At 47.4% G+C, this 20,813-nt stretch overlaps 7 protein-coding genes and 1 non-coding gene across 8 annotated transcripts; 3 read left to right on the forward strand and 5 right to left on the reverse strand.

Annotated features, from left to right (window-relative positions):
• The first annotated feature begins 64 nt into the window (after positions 1-64).
• BDW43DRAFT_276823 (aquaporin-like protein) lies at positions 65-1,856 on the forward strand. The gene is made up of 3 exons (XM_032042000.1): positions 65-551; positions 613-1,173; positions 1,262-1,856. Exons 1-3 carry the CDS (start codon positions 287-289, stop codon positions 1,351-1,353), a joined length of 918 nt encoding a protein of 305 aa, XP_031900107.1. The 5' UTR covers positions 65-286; the 3' UTR covers positions 1,354-1,856.
• A 41-nt stretch (positions 1,857-1,897) lies between these two features.
• BDW43DRAFT_276825 (uncharacterized protein) lies at positions 1,898-3,160 on the forward strand. The gene is made up of 2 exons (XM_032042001.1): positions 1,898-2,810; positions 2,891-3,160. The coding sequence occupies exon 1, from the start codon at positions 1,921-1,923 to the stop codon at positions 2,800-2,802; it is 882 nt and encodes a 293-aa protein (XP_031900108.1). The 5' UTR covers positions 1,898-1,920; the 3' UTR covers positions 2,803-2,810; positions 2,891-3,160.
• Positions 3,161-4,027: 867 nt separating this feature from the next.
• BDW43DRAFT_90523 (uncharacterized protein) lies at positions 4,028-5,727 on the forward strand. The gene has a single exon (XM_032050683.1). It carries the CDS (start codon positions 4,151-4,153, stop codon positions 5,456-5,458), a length of 1,308 nt encoding a protein of 435 aa, XP_031900109.1. The 5' UTR covers positions 4,028-4,150; the 3' UTR covers positions 5,459-5,727.
• Positions 5,728-5,944: 217 nt separating this feature from the next.
• BDW43DRAFT_300446 (OPT oligopeptide transporter protein-domain-containing protein) lies at positions 5,945-8,768 on the reverse strand (the record flags this gene model as incomplete). Its single annotated transcript, XM_032044898.1, has 10 exons — positions 5,945-6,007; positions 6,087-6,665; positions 6,731-6,913; positions 6,976-7,302; positions 7,362-7,459; positions 7,525-7,683; positions 7,738-7,946; positions 8,002-8,276; positions 8,334-8,626; positions 8,681-8,768. 10 exons carry the CDS (start codon positions 8,766-8,768, stop codon positions 5,945-5,947), a joined length of 2,274 nt encoding a protein of 757 aa, XP_031900110.1.
• A 3,642-nt stretch (positions 8,769-12,410) lies between these two features.
• On the reverse strand, positions 12,411-12,701 carry BDW43DRAFT_311352 (uncharacterized protein; the record flags this gene model as incomplete). The annotated part of the gene is made up of 2 exons (XM_032047174.1): positions 12,411-12,519; positions 12,580-12,701. The coding sequence occupies 2 exons, from the start codon at positions 12,699-12,701 to the stop codon at positions 12,411-12,413; spliced, it is 231 nt and encodes a 76-aa protein (XP_031900111.1).
• Positions 12,702-14,546: 1,845 nt separating this feature from the next.
• Positions 14,547-14,936, reverse strand: BDW43DRAFT_311353 (uncharacterized protein; the record flags this gene model as incomplete). Its single annotated transcript, XM_032047175.1, has 1 exon — positions 14,547-14,936. One exon carries the CDS (start codon positions 14,934-14,936, stop codon positions 14,547-14,549), a length of 390 nt encoding a protein of 129 aa, XP_031900112.1.
• Positions 14,937-16,455: 1,519 nt separating this feature from the next.
• On the reverse strand, positions 16,456-17,052 carry aspf34 (cell wall protein PhiA; the record flags this gene model as incomplete). Its single annotated transcript, XM_032047176.1, has 2 exons — positions 16,456-16,703; positions 16,767-17,052. The coding sequence occupies 2 exons, from the start codon at positions 17,050-17,052 to the stop codon at positions 16,456-16,458; spliced, it is 534 nt and encodes a 177-aa protein (XP_031900113.1).
• Positions 17,053-20,045: 2,993 nt separating this feature from the next.
• BDW43DRAFT_t120 lies at positions 20,046-20,134 on the reverse strand. The gene has a single exon. It is a non-coding gene; the product is annotated as a tRNA-Ala (tRNA).
• Between the last annotated feature and the right edge of the window lie 679 nt (positions 20,135-20,813).

Here is a 20,813-nt window from a genome sequence, read left to right on the forward strand (position 1 = left end):
TATTTCAGGTACATAGTAGCGGACAATTTTAAATTCCCTATGGTAGTCCATAAAGAAATTTCGGATTTCCTGCAGCGTGCTTCTTCTACTCAGGGTCTGCAAAAATAGACAGAGGGGAGTCGTGAGGTCATACAACCCTTTAGGGCCCAAGAAATGTTGGCCGGAGCCACGTGTCAGCTCTAGACCTATCAGTAACAACATACTACTCAGAAAGATCTCATCATCTCCCAGGATCTTGCATCGTCAGAGTTGGAAATGCGATAAGAGTTGTGGATGCACTTCAGTCATGGATCGCACTACCTTCCGGGTCCAAGGGGAACACGGAACGCCCTTCTCAGACAACATGACCCGCCCGAAACCCGTTATACAGCCGTTTGTCGGACGAATTGGTGGCAATCAAGGGCTGGTGCTCGACCGCACTGATCCCGATAATGCAGACCTCCTAAAGAAAGTGCCCGATGCGGCACCGTTGATGACGTTCCGGGAAGGGTTTGACCTGCGCGGATTTTGGGACATTGATCTTTGGAAGTTCGGCTTCATCGAATGCATGGGTGAGAGGCTACCCTGGCATATGTTAGTTTACCCATGACAGAAAGACTGATGTGCTACCAGGGACCATGATGATGGTTTTTGTAACCTCTTGGATATCAGTGCGACCACCTTCATCTTCAGCCGATGCCGGCGCGTCTGCTCCATCCGGTGTGTTTTCCACCTCGACGTTTTTGGGTCCACTGTTCGGCGGTATCAGCAACTGGCTGTTCTTAACCCTCTTCATCTTCTCTTTCTCGAATGTCAGCGGCAGTCATCTCAACCCAACTATCAGTCTAGCGACTTTCTTCGCTCGTCTGATCTCGTTACCCCGGATGGTTATTTATGTACTAGGTCAAACTCTTGGTGGCGCTTTGGCTGGCTTTATGCTTCGAAGCGCGTATGGGTCCAAGGATTTCACCGTGGGTGGTTGCTCGGTGGATACCCGTATTGTGCCTGTAGACGAGGGGTTTCTACTCGAGTTCATCTTCTCCTTGGTCCTGATATTCCTTTCCTTCGGGGTTGGTCTTGACCCGCGGCAGGGCTCCATCTATGGAGCAGCCCTGTCTCCCTTTCTGGTCGGGATGACACTGGGCGTTCTCAGCTGGGGTTCTTCTTTTACTCGAAGTGGTTATGCGGGAGCTTGTGAGTCCAACGCAAACAGTTCACATGCCTCAATCCTTTAAGAGATGAAATCAAGAGATGATATGCTGACATGATTTCTACACTATAGCACTAAATCCGGCCCGTTGCTTTGGTGTGTATGTTGCTACCACCTTCCCTGGATATCACTGGATACACTGGGTAAGTGAAAATGAACAGTAAAATAAATATCTATGCACGTTGAGTCTCTTGAAACTAACATAGCTTCCACTAAAGGTTGGCCCTCTTACTGCTTCCGTAGGCCATGGTATAGTTTACTTTGTGGCGCCTCCGTGGGGACGCTAAAGGTCCAATGTGCCGCAAGGTGCGCCATAGCATTCACTTGCAGCTTGCTTAAGCGTGAGAATCGTTAGCCATTGAGTGACTGGAATAGCTCTTTACACCAATTCAGTCGTGAGTAGACATCTAGGCTTTATTTCCTGTCTTTCTTCTTGCCCGCTATTTGTAGTATACTCCGTAGCGGAAGTTCCCAAATCGCACTTCGTCTGGAGATGGAATATGGAAGACCACCCTGATTTTATATTTCTCGAAAAAAAGCACAGACTGCAAATTACAAGAGCGTCCTAATGATCCAATGATAGCCTAGTGTCTCTATGGACCCACATGACCTAGTGTTTCAGTATGCCTTCTTTTCGCAGAACTTCGTCAAACAACGACAATAACCCTGACAATTACAACTCACCAGATAACGTATAGTAACTGAGGGAAGCAGAAGCGTACCCAGAAATCATGGAAACTAGCGAGCGAACAGCGCTATCCAGCCCCGAAATCCTAGAAGCCATTCTCCTAGAGCTGGACATGCGCACCCTCTTAACTTCAGCCCAGCTTACATGCAAGGGCTGGCGGGCGCTCATCATACACTCTCCGTCACTTCAACAGGCGCTATTCTTCCGCCCAGTCAAACAGGATGCTGAAAAGCGATATAACCCTCTGCTGGCGGAGACATTTCCCTCATTCTTCCCCACCCGTCATGCAACACACCACAACGCAGACTCGGCTACACCGACATCTTCTCATTCCTCAATCCGGGTGCCAGGCGAAGCTCCCTCTCTACTGCGTCTAGAAATCTCGAAAAATCCAGAAAAACGGGGGGCATATCTCCATGTAAACGCCAGTTGGCGGCGAATGCTGATCCAGCAGCCCCCCGTGCGGGGCCTAGCTCATATTAGCGTCACAAGCGGCCAGATTGGCTTCGGCTATTCTCGCTACATACTCCATGGCAAGGACCTACCTGGCGATGAGGCCGATGCGAATTATGCCGGGATTCGTATGAACATCTTCTATGATTTGATTCTGAAACAACCCATTTCTGAGTCAAGGATTTACTGGTGGGGGAAAGTCCCACCAAATGTCATGGATCACAGGGCAGATGGCATACGAGATATGTTCAAGAATACGGTGGCGGAGTCTGATGTAATACTCTATACAACAAGTGTATATCAGTGTGTGCAAGGAATTCAACGGCCGCCACATCCTGAAGAGGAGATGATGCGACAGATAGCGTTTCCTGTACGGGATTGGGGAGCCAAGCTCTCGTTTCACAATTCCACAAAGCTACTTCCACCGGATTTGGAAGGGCATGCTAGATACACAGAGTTACGCCGACGCTGACACTGACACTGGGTGTTGAGTGTCAGTTACTGGTTTAGAATGTAGAAGTGTTAAGTCGCATATCGTGTTGTTTTGTGGTCTTACTCGCCTGGAAGCTGGTGTCACCTTGGACAGGCCACAGAGGTGTGGGCCAATAGCGGCACCCTTAGAAATAATATTATTTCCACCTTGTGCCTCGTTAGTTTCAGTTGACCGATGTACTATTCCTCATTATGCACTATTGTAGCCCGGAGAAGCCTTGGACGGAGCTGGGCTATATATACCTGGATAACGTGTGCAACAACAACAACAACAACAACAAGATGAAATCGTGGATCGATAAGAAACTGCCAAGTAGCCATATCTCCTCCGAATGCCTACTCCATGTGTTTTATATGATCTAGAGGATACTACACACTATACTGAGCAAGGGTCTAATATAGACTACTGCTAGTGTCAAAAAAATTCGCTAGACTACAAAAGGTGCCCTCTACTTGAGTGCTATAACTAGTACGCACAGAGAATACCACCTGACAGGGGTTGTCGCTGGTGAGTCACAACGATAGGAAATAGGTCGAGAAAAATCTCTCTGTTTCTATCTTCCATGGTCGGGCTTGGATGTATTGATAATTGTTGAGTGTATCGTATATTAGCTTGCGTGGGAGGGAACTGGTTCTACCAGATAATGCTAAAGGGCAGGGAAATAAGATTGTTGTTCCTCTCTCAAGTATACTTTTTTCTGGCCCCAGTGATGCCCTTTTGTCACCCTTTTTGGTCTAACCTACCGTAGTATTAATTAGTACAATATTACTAAAGGCTTTCTCATTTAACTAAATATGCGATGGCACTCTGAAAAACTAGAGAAGTCTGTTCAAATTAGCTGGTCCACTAGTCTTGATCCTATCTAGCCGGAAGATATAAAAATCTCAATCCCAGAAGCGAGGTCCCCGGTAAGAGGTCGCCTCAGGGTCTGTTAGAATACCTCGGGATACTAGGGGTTAGAGGCAAAATTAATTCATATCACGCGAGACTTGAAGTGGCAAACCCGGTAGGAGAACAGAGCCTTATGGGTAGAAGAAGGGGGATTTGAGGGTACATGAGAGATGTAACCCTGAACAGCATCTTTAGCGCCCGAAGTCTCGCCCACAACTTCCACTGCCGGATCCTCGCCGACTGAAACCCTGCCAATCATCATGCATTTGGAGGCGACTTTCTTCGATAAGGCAATTTCCACCTAGCTTGGCAAGGTCATGAGGCTCGACTTACTTTGCGTCGGCCATCGTCCGATGCATAGTATTAAAGCCATGGCTGCCAGTCCAACGTCCCGGAGGGGAGAGGGCAGAAGGATTTTCCCAATAATCACGCCAGGATGGCGCCCTCACATTCGTTTCTGCTAGCTCTGTCGCTCATTTCTACCTATCTGTGTTCTCTCGTTCTTGCGGCCCCGTGGATTGCTACGGATTACTATGAACAGGCGGTCGTCACCGAAAAACACTACCGCACTACCGAGGTATTCACCACTATCCAACAAGTTAGTCCGACGGTCACCTCTCTGCCCGAGGCCGTATCAACAATCACTTCGATCGGCACCGGCTACCGCAACTTAGAGGAAATCACCGTCATCCAGAAGCTATATCCCACCGGCATTGGAAAGTCGATCAGCCCATACGACTACCTTTATTACAACGATGCCGATGGCGATTACCACACAACCATCTACAAGGTCATTCTGACCTACTCAGCCCCAACAGGCTGCTCGTCGCAATGGACCCAGACCACTGAAGCCCGAGTGAATCCGCCCTCGGAGGTGAAGAACTTGCTCCCCCGGACCGCCACGACCACGTCTGTCTCAGTCGATTCCAGCCAGCCCTTCCAGCCAACCACATACACGTACGACGTGGTCTATGTCGACCCGACTCAGCTCCCCAGTCGCTCCCTCAGCTCCCTCAGCCGGTACAACCTGCCCACCTCCCTGTATACAGGCGCAGGATGTTCTTACACTAGCACGTCCGATGGCTCCTATTACAGTGGCAACAGCTACTACAACGGCTACTACCGGGACGACGGCAACTGGTTCACCGATGATTACTGGATGGGCATCTCCCCACTAGCCCTCACCCTCATTCTCACCTTAGGCTGGATCGGTCTGTTCCTGATCCTTGGCTTCATCGAAGCCTTCATCCGGTTCCGCCGCCTAATGACCGGCTGGCAAACTCGTCGCGGCCTACCCGTCTGCTGGTCTCTCACTATTCTCCCATTCACCCTGCTTCTCCTCTGCTTCTTCCGGAAGGGATTCCGCGCCCGCTCCCAGGCGGACGCAGAGATCTTAAAGAAGCGATGGGACGCAATGGGCTTCTGGACAAAGCTGCGCCTGTTCTTCGTCTGGGGATTCCGTTTCTCCTATCCGCCGATGCTGGGCCCCGCCCCGGCGCGCGTCAAGACGAGCAAACAGCCGGGTAAAAACCCAGGTCCCCGCCTGCTGGACCCTAGCCCGTCGCAGAGCGTGGCGCCCGATTCGCGTCAGGGATCGGCCGCTCAGCCAAGTGCCACCGACCCCGAAATGGCAGAGGCTTCTCCGGAAACCGCGCAGCCTCGGCCGCAGGGTGCTGTCCCATCACCGACCACCTCTGGCGCGCTTCCATCCCACCAGGATGACGAGATCGGTCGGGCGCACTGAGTGGCATCTACCCTGCCAGAGCGGTGATAAAGTACTACCTACCCATCCTGTTGGTGTTTAATGCGAAATACATGGAGTAGGGCGTTGTAATGCTCTAAAGCAATATCCGCACATGCCCATCAATGCGCCAGGCAGAGACGGTCGGACTCCGGCGCCAGTCATTCCTTTCTTTATATTCTATCCTTGTATCAGGATCCTCCTGACGCCGTTTCGTTCTCTAGAAGGCTTCTCTGTTTCCGGCGTGTCTTTTCACTAGGTGGTTAAACAACTCCCAGTGGATCCTACATAATGTCTTAATGTATATATTGAGCATGAGTTGCATGACAATAATACCCTATCTTAGTACCCCAAAATTGTTCTTCAGAGTATGAAATCGCAGAGGTATAAATTAAAAAGGCGTCCAGACGCTCATGCATCCACACAAAGCGCCATAACATGTCCATGAACCTCTCAATACATCCCTCAGATGTTAAACCCCCAAAATACTCACGCAAACTTCCCACTCTCCGGGAGAGGCAAATACGAACACCCCTTCCAATCACACGTATCCTATAATCCCGTCAGTTCTCCTAATCCACCTAAACTGAACCCCAATAATCAAAACCAGGATATATACGATTGTACTCACCTTATAAACCTCCGTCCCCCACCACCCAAAATGCTTCGAAGCCCCCGAGTAAAACACCGTAAAGAAAATAACAACCCCGGCCACCGAAACAGACGAATCCAACGCCGCACTCAACACAAAATTATACTTATACCACCAAGCATACAAATGCTTCCTCACAAACAACCCACACGTCAATCCCACCAGCGCCCAACTCCCATACGTCATCCCCGTAGCCGGCGGCAGGTAATTCAGTCCCCCAAGGAACAACGGAATATGAATTTGCTGGATGATCCTGTTCCTGGGATACCGACGTTTGGCATAGACCGCGGCGACGGGGAGAACGGCCCCGATGATGAAGAAGTAAAGCAGTGATCTGTATCCGATCTTATTGTTGAAGAAGCGTCGGGGTCCGATGGCGCCCCAAATTAGACTTGTGTTGAAATGGGTGCGCGAGAAGGGACAGCTGAAGCCATTGACAGCGTCTGTTGTGCAGATGCCTTCGATGTTGCCGAGCCCCCAGTTTAGGACGCAGATGCTGCTGAGGGTTCCGGCTATTATGCCGGCGCATTGGACGATGAAGACTTTTCTAGGGGGGATCTGCGGGGCGTATGTGGTTAGTTTATGGGGGAAGGGGTGCATTCTAGGGACAGAAGATAACTGACATTGAAGTAAATTCCTAGCTTCATGTCTTGGCAGAAGTATAGGCCCTTGATTGTGGTTATGTAGCCGAGGTTGAAGAACCAGATGTTGGCGAGGACTCGGCCTTCGAAGACAAAGCCTGCTACGATTCGGCAGAAGATGTCGATGTTGATTTTTTGGTTTGCTGTTGCGTAGACTAGGGCAAGCTGTTTTTATTCCAAAGTCAGTGTATCGGTTTGGACAGGTGAATAGTCCTTGTTTCACCTACCGGGGGGAAGAAGAAGAGAGCAATTGCACACGCCAGCAAGGCGCCGTACCACCGCAACTCCACGTCCCAGTATTCCACGGAAAACACGGAGAGAAACAAAGCCAGCACTGTGGTGCCCACATACCACCACATCGGCACCTCAGCGTTTGGTGACGTGTCCGAGGCAAAAAGGTCCTTTATGTTGCGCTTTGAGAACGCTTGATGCACGCGACGTGCAACACCTGCAATATCTTTTCGCTTCTCGAGGAACATCCAGACCACTAGCGAGCTTAGGGTGGCGAATGACAGACCAAACATGTTCAACGCGTAGGTTATAGGCATGAATACCTATGGTAGTCAGCGAGAGAGATCGATAATGCCATATCCAGTTTAGGGTAGACTCATACCGGTGAGTATGCCTCGTACTTTGCCACGTCTATCTGATATTTTGATGCTTTGTTCACGATCTTGGCAGCCTTGTACACACTCCCCGTGTTATCAAACACTGTATTTATGATCATTAGCGCACTGCATCAAAGAAGCAAGACGCAGGTGCTGAGAGATCCGTACCGGATGAACTTTGGAAAGGAAGGTGAGCGGAGTACCACGTATTAGTGTAGTAGCAAGCAACAGCGACTATCCAGATCCAAAACACCAATGATCCGAATACATTGACAATTGCCCAAGCTGGGACCAGTAGCGGAGACCCGACGTAGGATATTTGACTCCCTGTATGATTGTCAGCGGTAGGTGATCGCAAGAAATTCGGATGCATGCACGTACAGTCAAATGTGAGTGGTAAAAGACCCATTCCGCTCTTCATGCCGAATAACTGATTGACAACGGTATTTTCGGGTGCAATCCAGCAGGGGAAAGCAAAGTAACCCAGCGCGGGAAAGATAAAATCTGGGAACCAGTACCAGCAGAAGGAAAGGCAAAAGACCAAGCTGAAGAAGGCATAGCGAGATATCTTCCACGTGGTGCCGCGGGAGCTTCCAATGCACTCTATAAGTTAGTTGTGTCAGATGTCAAACAGGAAGCACTCACTTTGCCTGGGCCTCTTTTTGGTTGGCTCGATGGAGCGTAGATGTGAGAGCTGAGGTGCCGAGGAGCCCTGGCCACACGAGCTCATGAGGCAGAACCACCAGAGACCGGAACAAACCCGCCAGCGAGATACCAACAAAAAAGGTTGCCATTGTTATAAGAATCTGAAAGCCCCATCCAGCTTTGTATCCAAAGAACATCTGTTGTTCAGTCAAGACGTCTGCGCCGAGACGGACGTAGATGCTGAGATTCGACATGATATACACGAGGATATGCTCCTATTGGTAAAGCCCAAGTCAGCACTTATACTTTCAACACGATTCCTAGGTGCTAACCTTTTTATTAAATGGTCCTGGATTGAGGTTGAACGAGCATGCGCCGAGTGGGACGTTCCAACTTGGGATGGCTTTCTCCCAGAGCTTGCCCAGTGGGTAGGCCAGTAAGAGCACAACAGACGAGGAAATAGTAATGGATGGAACTCTCAGGGTATACAGGGTGTTCAAACCGCTGACAATGATGCAGAACCCGATTCCCAACACCCACATCCGGAGCGTCAACACAGGCTCTGTCGGATCATCGTCTTCCGCATCAATGCCAGCAGCTCGTAAAACCTCGCCGATTGAAGAGTCTGCAGCGATCATTATTAGTAAATCAGATCTTTGAGTCGATCAGACTGCCTCACTATCATCCTTTTCTGCAAGGTTCGACCCATCCTTCAGCTCCGGCTGCTGTTGCTCGTCGGCAATCGCCTGCTTAGACTCGAAGGTCATAGCGCTGGAATTGACTTTTGAATCTGACCCAGCCATGATAAAGTTCTGGTCGGATCAGATATGATTTATCTATTTATCAGATAAGATCTGATCTCGACATCAGGCGAGACGGAAAAGGGTGTTAAAAAAGCAACAAAAAACTCGGGACATTTCGGTGCAAAGCATCTGTCACCTGCAACTCTTTTCGGCTAAGTTCCTGTGGCTGCAGCCCTGTGGGACAACAGGCAGTCCTCTATCCTCCGAAATTAGATAGAGTGAGTGGGGCATCACATCGTGGTATTGTCTTGCCTGACAAAGAGATAAGAAATCCTTGCCGGTGGACCCGTTTCCTATAGTCGAGTACGTCCTACGAGTGCGTTCTTGAAATATGCTTACTTTTTTACATCATCATTGATATTGCTACCTTGTACTCTGCTTTTGGGAGATTTTATTTGGTGAATCTCTCCAAAAGAGATGTCCAAGAATGGGTCAGCCCTATCCTCTTAACAAGACTCGGCTAAGCTTTATAGCGCTGAGGGGTGGTCCACGGGTTTCCACATTTGGAGTATTCCGTGGAGAACCGGCCAAGAAAATCCGTGCATATAATTATGTGGACCCTGAGAAATTCTTCTGCCTAGAATGGAGAATCTCAGATATCCTAGTGAGTGACTTATTCTCCATGGAAGTACCAGAAAATATCTCATAGCATCATGTATGTGTACATGACATTAACGGGTAGTCCCTGACGCGTGTACAGGAACGAGAAGCTGCGGCAAATAGAGCGATGGAAATAATATTCTAGAGAGAAGTAAGGAGCGGGGAAAAGGCATGAAACAGGATATTATTCTAACATTAATGCATATTTATTTTTAATAACCCCAGTCGGGGTGATTGATGAGACTTCCATAAGCTCTACATCTGCACTCCTCTGTAATTGGAAACACGTTCCCCGCCTCTGTTGATTGATTAATTTCTCTTTTATCAGATTTTTATCAGATCTTTATCCCATTCCCTATAGGGCTACACAGGGTTGCCCAAAGTTTAAACCTTTTTAAGTATTAGACATACTAAGACTCCCTCACCTTTCGGCTTTTCACGGCCAAATTCAAGAAAAAAAAGGGGGGGAATAAAATGAAGCATAAGAATAAGAGCGACATGCTTATGCAAATCACATAATAATAAGATAGCGGCGCTCTTGACGTATTCAGCGGAGAAAAGAGTGAGATTCCCTCACTCAACTCTGATGCTAGTGGCCTCCAAACACATCTAATCTCTAACAGCAAGGGCGGGCATCTATGTTTCACTGCGGACGAATGGAGCAGTGGCAAACGAATTATATAATTCTCCCGATAGCGCGTGGTCCGAGACGTAACTTGATAGTGCACCGTTAGAGGCACTAGTGGCCATCGTGCATCCAATGCGACGGAAGGGGGTGTTTTACGCGCATTTTCACTTTGTGAAGGTCGCATTCGGTTTACATAACTAAACGGAGATTTCATGAGTCTGTATATATCGAATGGCGAGTAGTAGCTAAATCAAAATACATGCAACAAGATTGAAGGCCTAGGTATTCCAGTAGCTTTTGGGCAAGCATCATAGGTTGGCTGACCTCAACCAACACGCCGAAAATTATTAGACTACACCAGGGGTGGTAATATGCGTGAAATGGTATAGTATTAGGACTCAATAAACAGGTAAGGGGAGGATTCCCTCTCCGTCCGGCTCCGGCTTATCTCCAAATAAGAACATCCAAGGTATTAAGCGTGCCGTGATATGGTGCTACATTTCCCACTCTTCCTCGAGGCTTCTTCGGAGAAGTGTTTCCTCTTTGAGAATCTGCGGTGAATACATGACTAATTTATCTAGCAAGCCGCATCGCCACATTCTCCTAAACAAGCCCATATAATAGCAAGTTCCACGGAACATATCTCATCCGGCACGCTAGAACGACGTCCGTCCTGGCATGAATGGCAATACTGGTTCGCCAAAGCTCCTATACATTTTGGGTATTGCCTCTAGGCATGTGCACCGGATTGGACCAGTCATGACAAGCGAGTTGTTTGAAGGGTCAAGTCTCTCTGTAATTTCCAGTATCCGAGGAAACGCAGGCTATAGATCAGGCAATTGAATAAAAGCAAGCTAGAAGAGGTGGAACAGCAAAGGATCTCTGGAATCCAGGTAGCATTCGGAAAGTCAGACAACGTTTCGCATCGCGTGGGAGCAGGGGAGCAGAGCATATGCACCAAGGATGCCCCTTATTGAGTTTAGGGAGATGTGGTGAGCATTGAGGAGTCACGACATACTATTAGATAAAGGTATGGTTCAGAGTTTCATTTGCCGACATTAAAATATTTGCTTGGGATGTGCAAGTGTCTCCGGTTAAGCCCGGGCCTGAATTAAAGTCATTGAGTGTACGCAGACCAGGCGGACAGGTGAAAAGTATCAAGATAGCATGATAGCTAGTTAGCACGGTAACATCATTGTAAGGCAAATTGACATTTCCAAACGAGAAGCACCAAAGGTGTCAAAACTTCATCGGCTATCTGAGCTGCATATTCTTGACCCTCTGCATGCATTGGCACTGTAACTGCGCCGTGCACACAGGCTCCCCTTCTTGGCAGCAGAGCATCGCAATCAGAACAGCATGTGACGGTTTTCTGGACCACCCACTCATTTGAGCTATGATTTCATGACGTGAATAGCACAGTAGACAAGGCATTTTCACGGCAAATCAAGATTTCTGCGTCTTTGAGACCCATTCCATAGCTCGAGTGTTTAGACACCGCAAGAATCTCACAAGCGCAGCCCGCTCGAGCAGTCTTCCCAGCCTACGTCCCAACTGTACGCTCGCCCTCCATCACACGAGGGCAGGATTGACTGCGACAGTTCAACCCTGATCCTGGCCCACCAGGTGGAGATTTCGAGACTGCCAAGTAGGTCTACCGTTGTCTCGGGTTTCCCATACCCGAAAGCTTACCTTGATGGACAGTCACGTGTTGAAGGTTATGCTCGCTTAGTCAGTTTTTGTGTCTGTTGCTTAGAGAATCTCTTCATGCATGAACCATGATGTTTACATACAACAACCAAAGTCGACAATGGTGTATATACACAGATAACTTTCAAATCCGAACGCTCAGAAAGGACAAAAAGAAACCGAAAGGAAAAGTGAAAGTATAGAGAGCATAGAAAAAGTGGAAAACGATTGAACCCGGCTGGTATTGGATATGCAATGTTGCGGCCTGCAATATTTTCTCCCCTGAAATCCACACATAGAGTGACAAAACTCTGAACATGTATAGCGAAAATAGGGAGCAAGCGGTCGGTTATACGAAATGGTGGTCGAAAGATCTAGCGCTTATATGCTTTCAAGGCAAGAAGGTGTGCGATCGTGGTATATTAACTGATTAAACCGTTGGATTGGTTGGCACGGTATTCCACGCGTAGGGTAGGCGATTATGGTTATGATAACATCGCGATCAACGTATTAAACTCGGACATATGAACGTTGGATTGACCCGGGCGATGCTCAGCACCGCTCAATTAAACTTCATTGACGTAGTATTTGCCATTCTCAGAATGGAGGATGGAAGTGAAGGGGGTATTTGGAAAGGAATGTTGGATTATTCGGCGATTTATCGGGCCAAGTGGGTAGAGGAAAGCGACTTAAAGGTCGCTTTGGTGCCACTTTTGATCCGCCTTTGCTTCTTCGGCATCTCGCTTCTTATTGCGATAGAGGAAATAACAGCAGACGCCGGCTGCGCCCAGGAACAAACTAGGATGGCGATCAGTCTCCCGAGGAACTTGCAGGGTCCAGGGTGGGTGTGGTACTTACATCCCAGCAATGATGGCGGGAATTCCACTCTTGGTGAAGTTATTCACAGGCTTCTCGCAGGACGAGGAGTTCTCATCTCCATCGCAGCCGCGAGACCACAGGGACAATGCCATTGGAGGCATCTCGAGAGCGGGATGCAGGGTGTGGGTGTGGTCGACGATCGTTTCGAGAACATGGGAAGAAGGAAGATTAAAAGGAAAGATCAGGGGTTGATCAGGTTCGGGGACACTTAAACTAGCGTCAAAGAGTAAAATTAGGGTCTGAGCGACAGTCCAATAATGGGGGCGGACTAGACAGAATGCGGGTAGAAGATGTATCTAAAATTGACATTCTGAAACAAGGGCTTCATTCTCCAAGGGCATTTCAATTCCCGCGCCCCGACAAGTTAAATCCGGTTTACCGCAATTCCCTATTCCGTTCATTCTTCATTCTTCATTCTTTCTTTTCTTTCGTTTCCGTTTTATTAACTGAATATTTATATGTTTTATTTCTTCTTTTGTTGCCCGGAGCACAATGGTTTCACGTTGACAAGAGCTAACAACCCCAAGTGAAATCGAGACTGGGGCGACATTTCGATGGCCCACGCCAAGACCCCTAGAGAAATGCACCCATCCAACCCTTCAGAGAGAAAGGAACGGAAGGGGGAAACAAGATCAACCAATCGGTGGTTCTAATTGCTTGGTAGTCGTTCGACCTTTACTACCCCTCCCTACCCCGTACTATGTGATGTCTCATAGACTTTGACATGGCTAGAATACATTTTGTATGATCGTTTGACGAATTGCAAAACAAATTATAGCTCAGAACAAACAAAGAACCTGACTACATAAAGAGTTAACCTCCTTAACTCTGAGAGGAACCGAGCTTATGATATACCACTTACTAGTACTTGTTACAAGGCTGAGTGAGGGTTGACGTCTCACCTGACAGGGGATTCTATTCGCTCTGATTGGCGGAGGCGCGATCATACATTCCCTTGATAGCCGCTCAAAGGCACCACCCTTGAACCACATTAGATATGCTTCAGGAGGCTGGACAAGGCGACAGGATGCCCCAAAAATGCTCATCCTGCAATTTTAGCACGGATTGGGCAAGACGCCACCCTGACATGCGGCGAATATCGCACAAGTAGAGGCATAACATGTTAACACAGCCTTCCTATATAGGCCTAGCGCCTGCGTGCTCTTTGTTAGATAGTCGCCTAGGTAGAACCTCTGTTGTAGAATAAACAATCAACATCAATTTCCCCTTATTAGGGCCTTCGAGATAACATCTCCTCTTTCCAAATACAGCGAATTGCTTTTAGAGTTGTTTTACTTGCTGTAGAGTAAAGGTTATATCGAAATTGTGGGTGGTCTCTTATTATACTGCAGTGCAGAGTAAGGATCTGGATTCGAATCGCTGCGAGATGTGATCTCGACCTTAAAAAGAGTGTCAGCTTTATTACTTCGTTCAGGAAGCACTCGTACTCGCAGCGAAACTTAACCCTACGGATAGGCCGCCTATTCCACCAGCAACTTAATTCAATGATGTCCATGTCAGATCTGAATGAATGGTACAGAGGATGGCCTCACAAGTTGCGGGATTCTAGACACAGGACCCGAGCATTGACTAGGTACCTTATGGGTAAGATTGATGGGAGCATTCGAAATTAATATGAGAATATAGAGGTGACAAGTCGACAAGATAATACCTTCTTAAGTAACTTTACTCATCGTAGTAATCGATAAGGGAGAGGTCCAAAACATTATTATTACTCCTGAGGTACCATCAGCTCCATATACTACTAGGCAGTACATGAAGTCAATAAACACGAAGGAACGGGCAGAAGGTATGGTTGTACTAATCTACCCAGCATCTTCTAGCAGAAGGGTGTTTCAGTGATTCCCACCAGAAGAAAAACGCCTGCATCCGATACCAAGCGCAGCCGCTTATTCCGTACCAGCCGCCAACCCCAAGAGCCATGTTTAAGACTCAAAGCACCACAAGGATCCGCGATCCAAATTCACCCAGGCGCCTCTATCTAAGAATGCCCAAGTATCGCTTGCAGTTAATGTGGTGCGTACAGGTGTTGTTGGCTCAACGATTCGGCATACTGTATTTTTATCGAACTTGGTGAGCTGTGCGCTTGTTGCAAGAATATTGCCGTCCTCGCTTTGGAGGGCTGAGCCGTCAAAGAGAGACTTGATTGAGTGTTTTTTGCCATCGGCTGAAATTTTAGCTTCGGCGTGGGCACCAGACCAGTCGTTCGAGAGTTGGATGGTCACGCTGTCCGACCAGGTTTCAAAGAAAGGATGAGCGGATATGGAGGTAGTGAGGAGGGTCAAGGTAAGTCCAAAAATAGTTGTGAACTTCATCTTGGGCTATTAGTTTGCTGCTTTTAAAGCTTGAACGATGAATAAGATAGTAATGATTATTTAGGTACTTGCTGTGCTTTAAGGTCATCCAACGGTGAGAAGAATCCCCAGATATATAGGTTGGGAGTCACCCTGTGTACATGCTTTGAGTCAATTATATCATACATGCTACAGTAATGCCACAGTTCCACGGGTGTAATATGATAGTCTCAAGACAATACGGTTCATTTACTATATGCGGGCATTTTGGGTATGAAACCATGAAGCAGATGGTTTAGGTTGAAGCTCTGGACTATTTTGGCCACTATGGCGTCGACTTGCTGCCTAGAACTGACCGACATATTGATCCAGGCCAATCTCCAATGATTGTAAGAGTCATTCTCTGATAATAACTGGATTGGGACAATGACGGTATTTATATATTTCAATATATGCTATCCGCGTTGTTTCATGCAATTCTCAGCCTAGATCTTTCTCGTGGTACTGCGAAATACACCCGTAGTTGTCGCTATATCTGTTTAACATAAAACACACTCAATTTAAGCATGATCATCCTTGTCATCGATATTGTGATTTATTCTGCCGACCCAATGAGGTCAACAATATTGGGGTGAACACTTTTTTACTCCGGATATTGGCGGAATTCAGAGACTGCCGGAATTAACGGTGCATTGAGGTAGGCATGGAGCTACCCATGGTGCGAGAGATTAAATCCGACAAAAAGAAAGAGAAACGATTGTCTACTTTACTCGAATATTTTATTTAGCTTATCCGGGGTGCTGGATAGACTCAAACCACGGCATTTTCACTTGATTTAAGCTTCAAGATCGAAGTTCCGGCTCGTCCGGTTGACATCATCGAGCCACTACAAGAACAAATGAAGGGAATAAGTTCGTCACGTCGATGCTCTACACATGACTTAAAGGTTACCGAGAAAACGGTCTAATCATATATCGGACTGCGCGGAAAGTTAGAAATCGATCCTGACGTAATACTCAATTGGCAATGAATGGCTAATTCTAAATGGACATGGTAGGAAGGCAGGTAATTGTGCTTTAAAGCATATCCTATGCTCAACCCTTTATTTTACTAGATCTTGCGAGGGAGGGTGATTTGTGGTAGAGATCCACCGATCTTTGTAGCATATGGGTCCCCGGAAGTTGAACCGCTACCAGACAAGGCTAAGTAACAAAATCATTAGGTGCACAACTCCATATGACCTTCATCTATTGAACTGAGGTGCGTATAGACTTGCATCATTCAGATTTAAAAATCCTACTCAGCGTGTATGGTGACAAGATCTAGCCTAATAGAGTTGTTCTGTTTACTACTATGCATGTCCATGCCTAGTACCAGGGAACAATTTTCCGTGCACGGAATCTTTTTGTTAGATACTTTATGTTAAACAAATATATATACAATCCGCTCATTGTAAAAGGAAGGTACGAAATGAGAACAGTCCTTCGTGCAAAAATTTGCGCCAAAGAACGAAACGCTAACGAAACGCTACAGCACAAATTTAGTCAGCCCAGCAGGGCTGGGGCTCCTTGGTCTCAACAACGTGAGCAGCAATGCCAACGCAGTCCTTGTTGCCGCCGGGGTTGGAGACACCAGCAGAGGCCCAGATGCTGTAGCCGTCGGTGCTGGGGCAGGCGATGAAGTCGCTGCCGTCGAACTGGAGGTGACCATCCTTGACGGCCCAGCCCTTGCGCTCGGAGTTCTTGGGGGCGGGCTGGACTCCGACGGTGTAACCAATCTTGCCCTGGCCTATTATATTGTTAGTTTCACAATGTAAATTGTGAGGGTGTACTTTAGAAGGGAGTCACGTACCCATGCCGGAGCGGTCGACGTAGAGCTCCTGGGGGCGAGCGGTGTCGTCGTAGATGTTGAGGACACCATCGCTGATGTAGAAAGAGGTGGATTGGCAGCTGGAGCCCTTGTCCTGGAGGCCAGCGATGAGGCTGCCCTTGGCGGCGCTGAAGCCAGCGTTTTGGACACCGCTGCCGGAGTGGATAGCGATGACGCCGAAGAACTGAGGAGCATCAGCGGCAGGGGCCGGGGCAGCGGCGGCGGTAGCAGCCACGGAGGCGGCGAGAGCAAGGTTCTTAAGCTGCATTTTGAAAGATGGGTGATAAACGAGTGAGTTTATAAATAGCGAAGGTGATCTTAAGAGTTTGGATTGATGGACTAATTGTGTGATTGATGAGTAGGATGATGACAGGACGGAGGGTAGCTTTTATATCTTGAGGGTAACAACCTGATCATATGGATGGAGGCTCATCCAAGACATTGATGTCAACTATCAGCTACTGAGTCTTCTCTCGGGCCCCTCCATAGATTGATTGGATTCTTAGGGGAAGCGGGAGGGTGCCGCGGTTTCACTGGAGACATGTTGTCATCCTGCAGAATAGCTATAATTAGCCGGTTCCACTCCGCTGTCCCTTGATTTTAGTCTCATTTTCCACCCACTCTCAGGTTCTCAACACTCCCATTGGGGTCTTCACCATCACGTGCGGACTTTTGCCCTCAGTTGCCACGGTGGAGGGCGCTCGGAACTTTCACCCGCAGCAAATCGGGTATAATTTTATGAGAGACATGTGTTTCGCAGAGATGGCCGGGTAAATGGCTGATTCTCCACATTACAGACATTGTCTCATTCCACAAGTCGTTATTGGCTCCTTATATTGATGCCTATCCGGAGCAACACTCTAAACATAGTAGATGGGATGTCAATCTCCGATCAGTATCCTTGTTCTCTCCTCACGCCACTGAAAATCCCCCGCCAACAAGATGGGAGGAAAATGAGACAGAGTCTGTTGTCATGATGAGGTGTAGTCCAATCACTCTGTCTCAAGATGTGCCGCAGAAGAATACGTATGAAACCACAAAGCAATGACAAAAGAGGGTCTGCTACGGAGGACACCGTACACTATCCATGGAGGAGACCAAAAGGGGGTCTGCCGGAAATTCGATAGCGGGTGCAGATCCCAGCCCCATCTCTATTCTCGGGACCGTTAATTCAGTTGGAGGCATAACCTTGGTACCGAACGATACAGCAGTGGCGCAACAGAAACAGCCACCTTTCTAGAATAAACGCAAGGGCCTTCGGAGAGAGTCGCCCCATCTTTAATGCCAAATTCAACATGCTATACATAGATATAGGATCAATAGAGCTACTCTGTATTACTGGGCACGACATGTCTCAGAGCCCGCAATTCGCCGAAAACCCACTTGGAGGACAACGGCTATTGCTAGTCCGCGCTATACATTCACGCCGTGCGGAGTATGCTTTCCCGAACTGGAACCCTAGCCTCAACATTCTGGCCGATACGGAAAAACGTAAGGATTGACTTGAGGTCTTGTACAGTAATTGCTTTCAAACCAACTGTCGTAGACTATTATTTATCACTCTTAACGTATTTCAAAAAGTGTGGATTTCATTATTTCTGTTGCCGTAATGGACTACTGGGATCGTAGCATATGTTGTGACGGCCATCCAATTGGGCATTGTGAATACGAGTACAGTCCAAGACGTAGGCATTATATACCGTAGCTTGGTAGTCACATAGGTCTCCGCGCTTGGAATATTTCCCCTAAACAAGTAATAAAAGCGAGAAAGTGATGACGATCACAGTGCTCAGCTAGATGGACCCTTCCCCCATAGCGCATAATGAGAATGAGACACGATGTTGGGAACCTCGGACTGATCTAAGGATGGTTCTTTCCCCTGTCTTATAATGGGCGATTCTATGAATTCAGCCATGGCTTTTTTGTGGGCCATACCCCATTCAACACACATATTATGGTAGGAGAGGTGCCATTCCACCGTGGTTGACACTAAAAACAATATGTCTGCATATGGACGTTTCCTTCCATGTCTGCGTGCCATAGTGATATGACTTTTCCCGCGTGACATGAACTCTATACGAAGAGCACTTAAGCTATACGCAGGATGCAGAAGTATCGTAGTTTCCAGTGACGGAGCTTAGTGTATGTCCTTGGTTAACGAGATACCCTGTGTAGTGTCACCTGCCCCCGTTTACGTCTTGACAGAACTACTCTCTGATACAGATTTCATGTCTTGGGGTCTCCAGGTATAGCAAGCATTCGCGACTCTCTACAATTAAAGGGGCTGGATTCGAAATATCGTAGAAGATAGCTCTCTCTAGGGTATTTACATAGACCGAAGTTGCTGGTATCAGAGGGGATTCCCTAGACCCTTTTTACGTAGTTGAGACAATGATGATACTCTTTGAGCGACAGTACTATACAATAGGGGCTGGTAATAATTTGAAATATGCGTGCGAGCTCAAGTAGCTAAAGGATCACTTCCAACAGCCTATAAGAGATATCTCGTATGCAGGAGCTATTGATTTGGAGTTGGACTGTAGGCTGTTTTGGGTATGATCTCACACAATCGAATTTTGTGTTGTTGTTGTTAGGGGTTTCCTTAGACTGGTCTTCCTGCTAAACATTTCGCAATAGACAGCCTAATCAAATGTCTTGCTTACTTGCGGCGACCATGCTGACCCTGATACGTGTCTAGATTTCTCCCATAATTTGGTTACGAAGTGTGTGCTTCGTATATCTGTCGAGCGTGCAGAGTACGTTAATGAAGTTATTACCATTTCAGTAAATCCTATATAAATTTTGTGTTCTCCTTTCTAATATTTTATATATGTTGTATGATCTCTTACAGACACAAATTTAATTAAAATAACTAGGTCATGCTACGATTGCAACGTAGAGAGGGTTAGATATATATTTCCTACCATCAGCCAGAAGCTCCCGATTCTAGCATACCTATTGTATTACATTTGTGTACCATCTATAGGTCCCATATTTTCTATTCTGCGTATACCTGGCGTCTTCTCCAGAATAGCACAGTAGAACAAAAGAGAGGAGCTTAAGACTCGCGGCCTCGGTGCAATTGGCGACCATTGCTGTCAAGAGAAGGTGAATTAGTCGGAGCTTACTTAGCAGCAGTCAATGAGGAAGGAAGTAGTGTTGTGGGTGCATCAAAAAGTTGAGAATCCCACTCCTAGTTCTACCTACCATCGAGGTATGAAAGAAGCAGACCAAAAAGGTAAAAAAAGTAAGATATCAAGATGGACTTGAGGGGAATTGAACCCCCGACTTCTCGCATTTTAATTAAGCAATACTGCGAAGCGAGCACTCTACCACTGAGTTACAAGCCCTAAGAACCATAAATTTTAGGCTTTTTGTAAATTAAGTGAGACAGGGCTGCGCACGATGAATAACTACTGCATCCGGTGCTCCATTCCTTCAGTTGACTGGTATGCGACTAGTTCCGCTTGCATTATGGATAGAGGGCTTACCGCCTACTCGCCGCAGCCTAAGGGCCCTATCCGTTTCTGTCCAACGATATCACAGATTTGGGACGGAGTGATCAATGCAGATGTATCCCGTGTGAAAGGCCCTGTGAGGGCGATAGTCTTGTGCGCGGAGACAGGTATGAATCCATGGAAAACCCAATGCCGTTGGTTATAAGCTGGACCAAGAAATCCATGCGTGGAGGTTGATTGAAGCATATCCCTTGCAACTCGTGGGATGATCGCACTTCGCTTCTCATAAATCATGCATATTTGGAGAGCATAGTATTCCTGTAGCACCCAGGACTAACCATAGCGTTAAGAGTATAGCGTTATATATTGAAATGGGTTGTCAACTCCGCGAGATGACTACATGCACAGTAACCGCCGCTCATAGTTTGGGGAAATAATTATGGGTGCGATCGAATCTGGTTCCTAATTCGGAATCTCACAGATACTATATGCGTCCACCATGACCAGCCTTGACATCCTGCACTGGGCAAGGGCGCCGCAAGGCAAGTCATTGTGAATTCCTACAACTTGT

The sequence above is a fragment of the Aspergillus alliaceus genome (assembly GCF_009176365.1).
Source record: "Aspergillus alliaceus strain CBS 536.65 unplaced genomic scaffold BDW43scaffold_23, whole genome shotgun sequence".
NCBI lineage: Eukaryota > Fungi > Ascomycota > Eurotiomycetes > Eurotiales > Aspergillaceae > Aspergillus > Aspergillus alliaceus.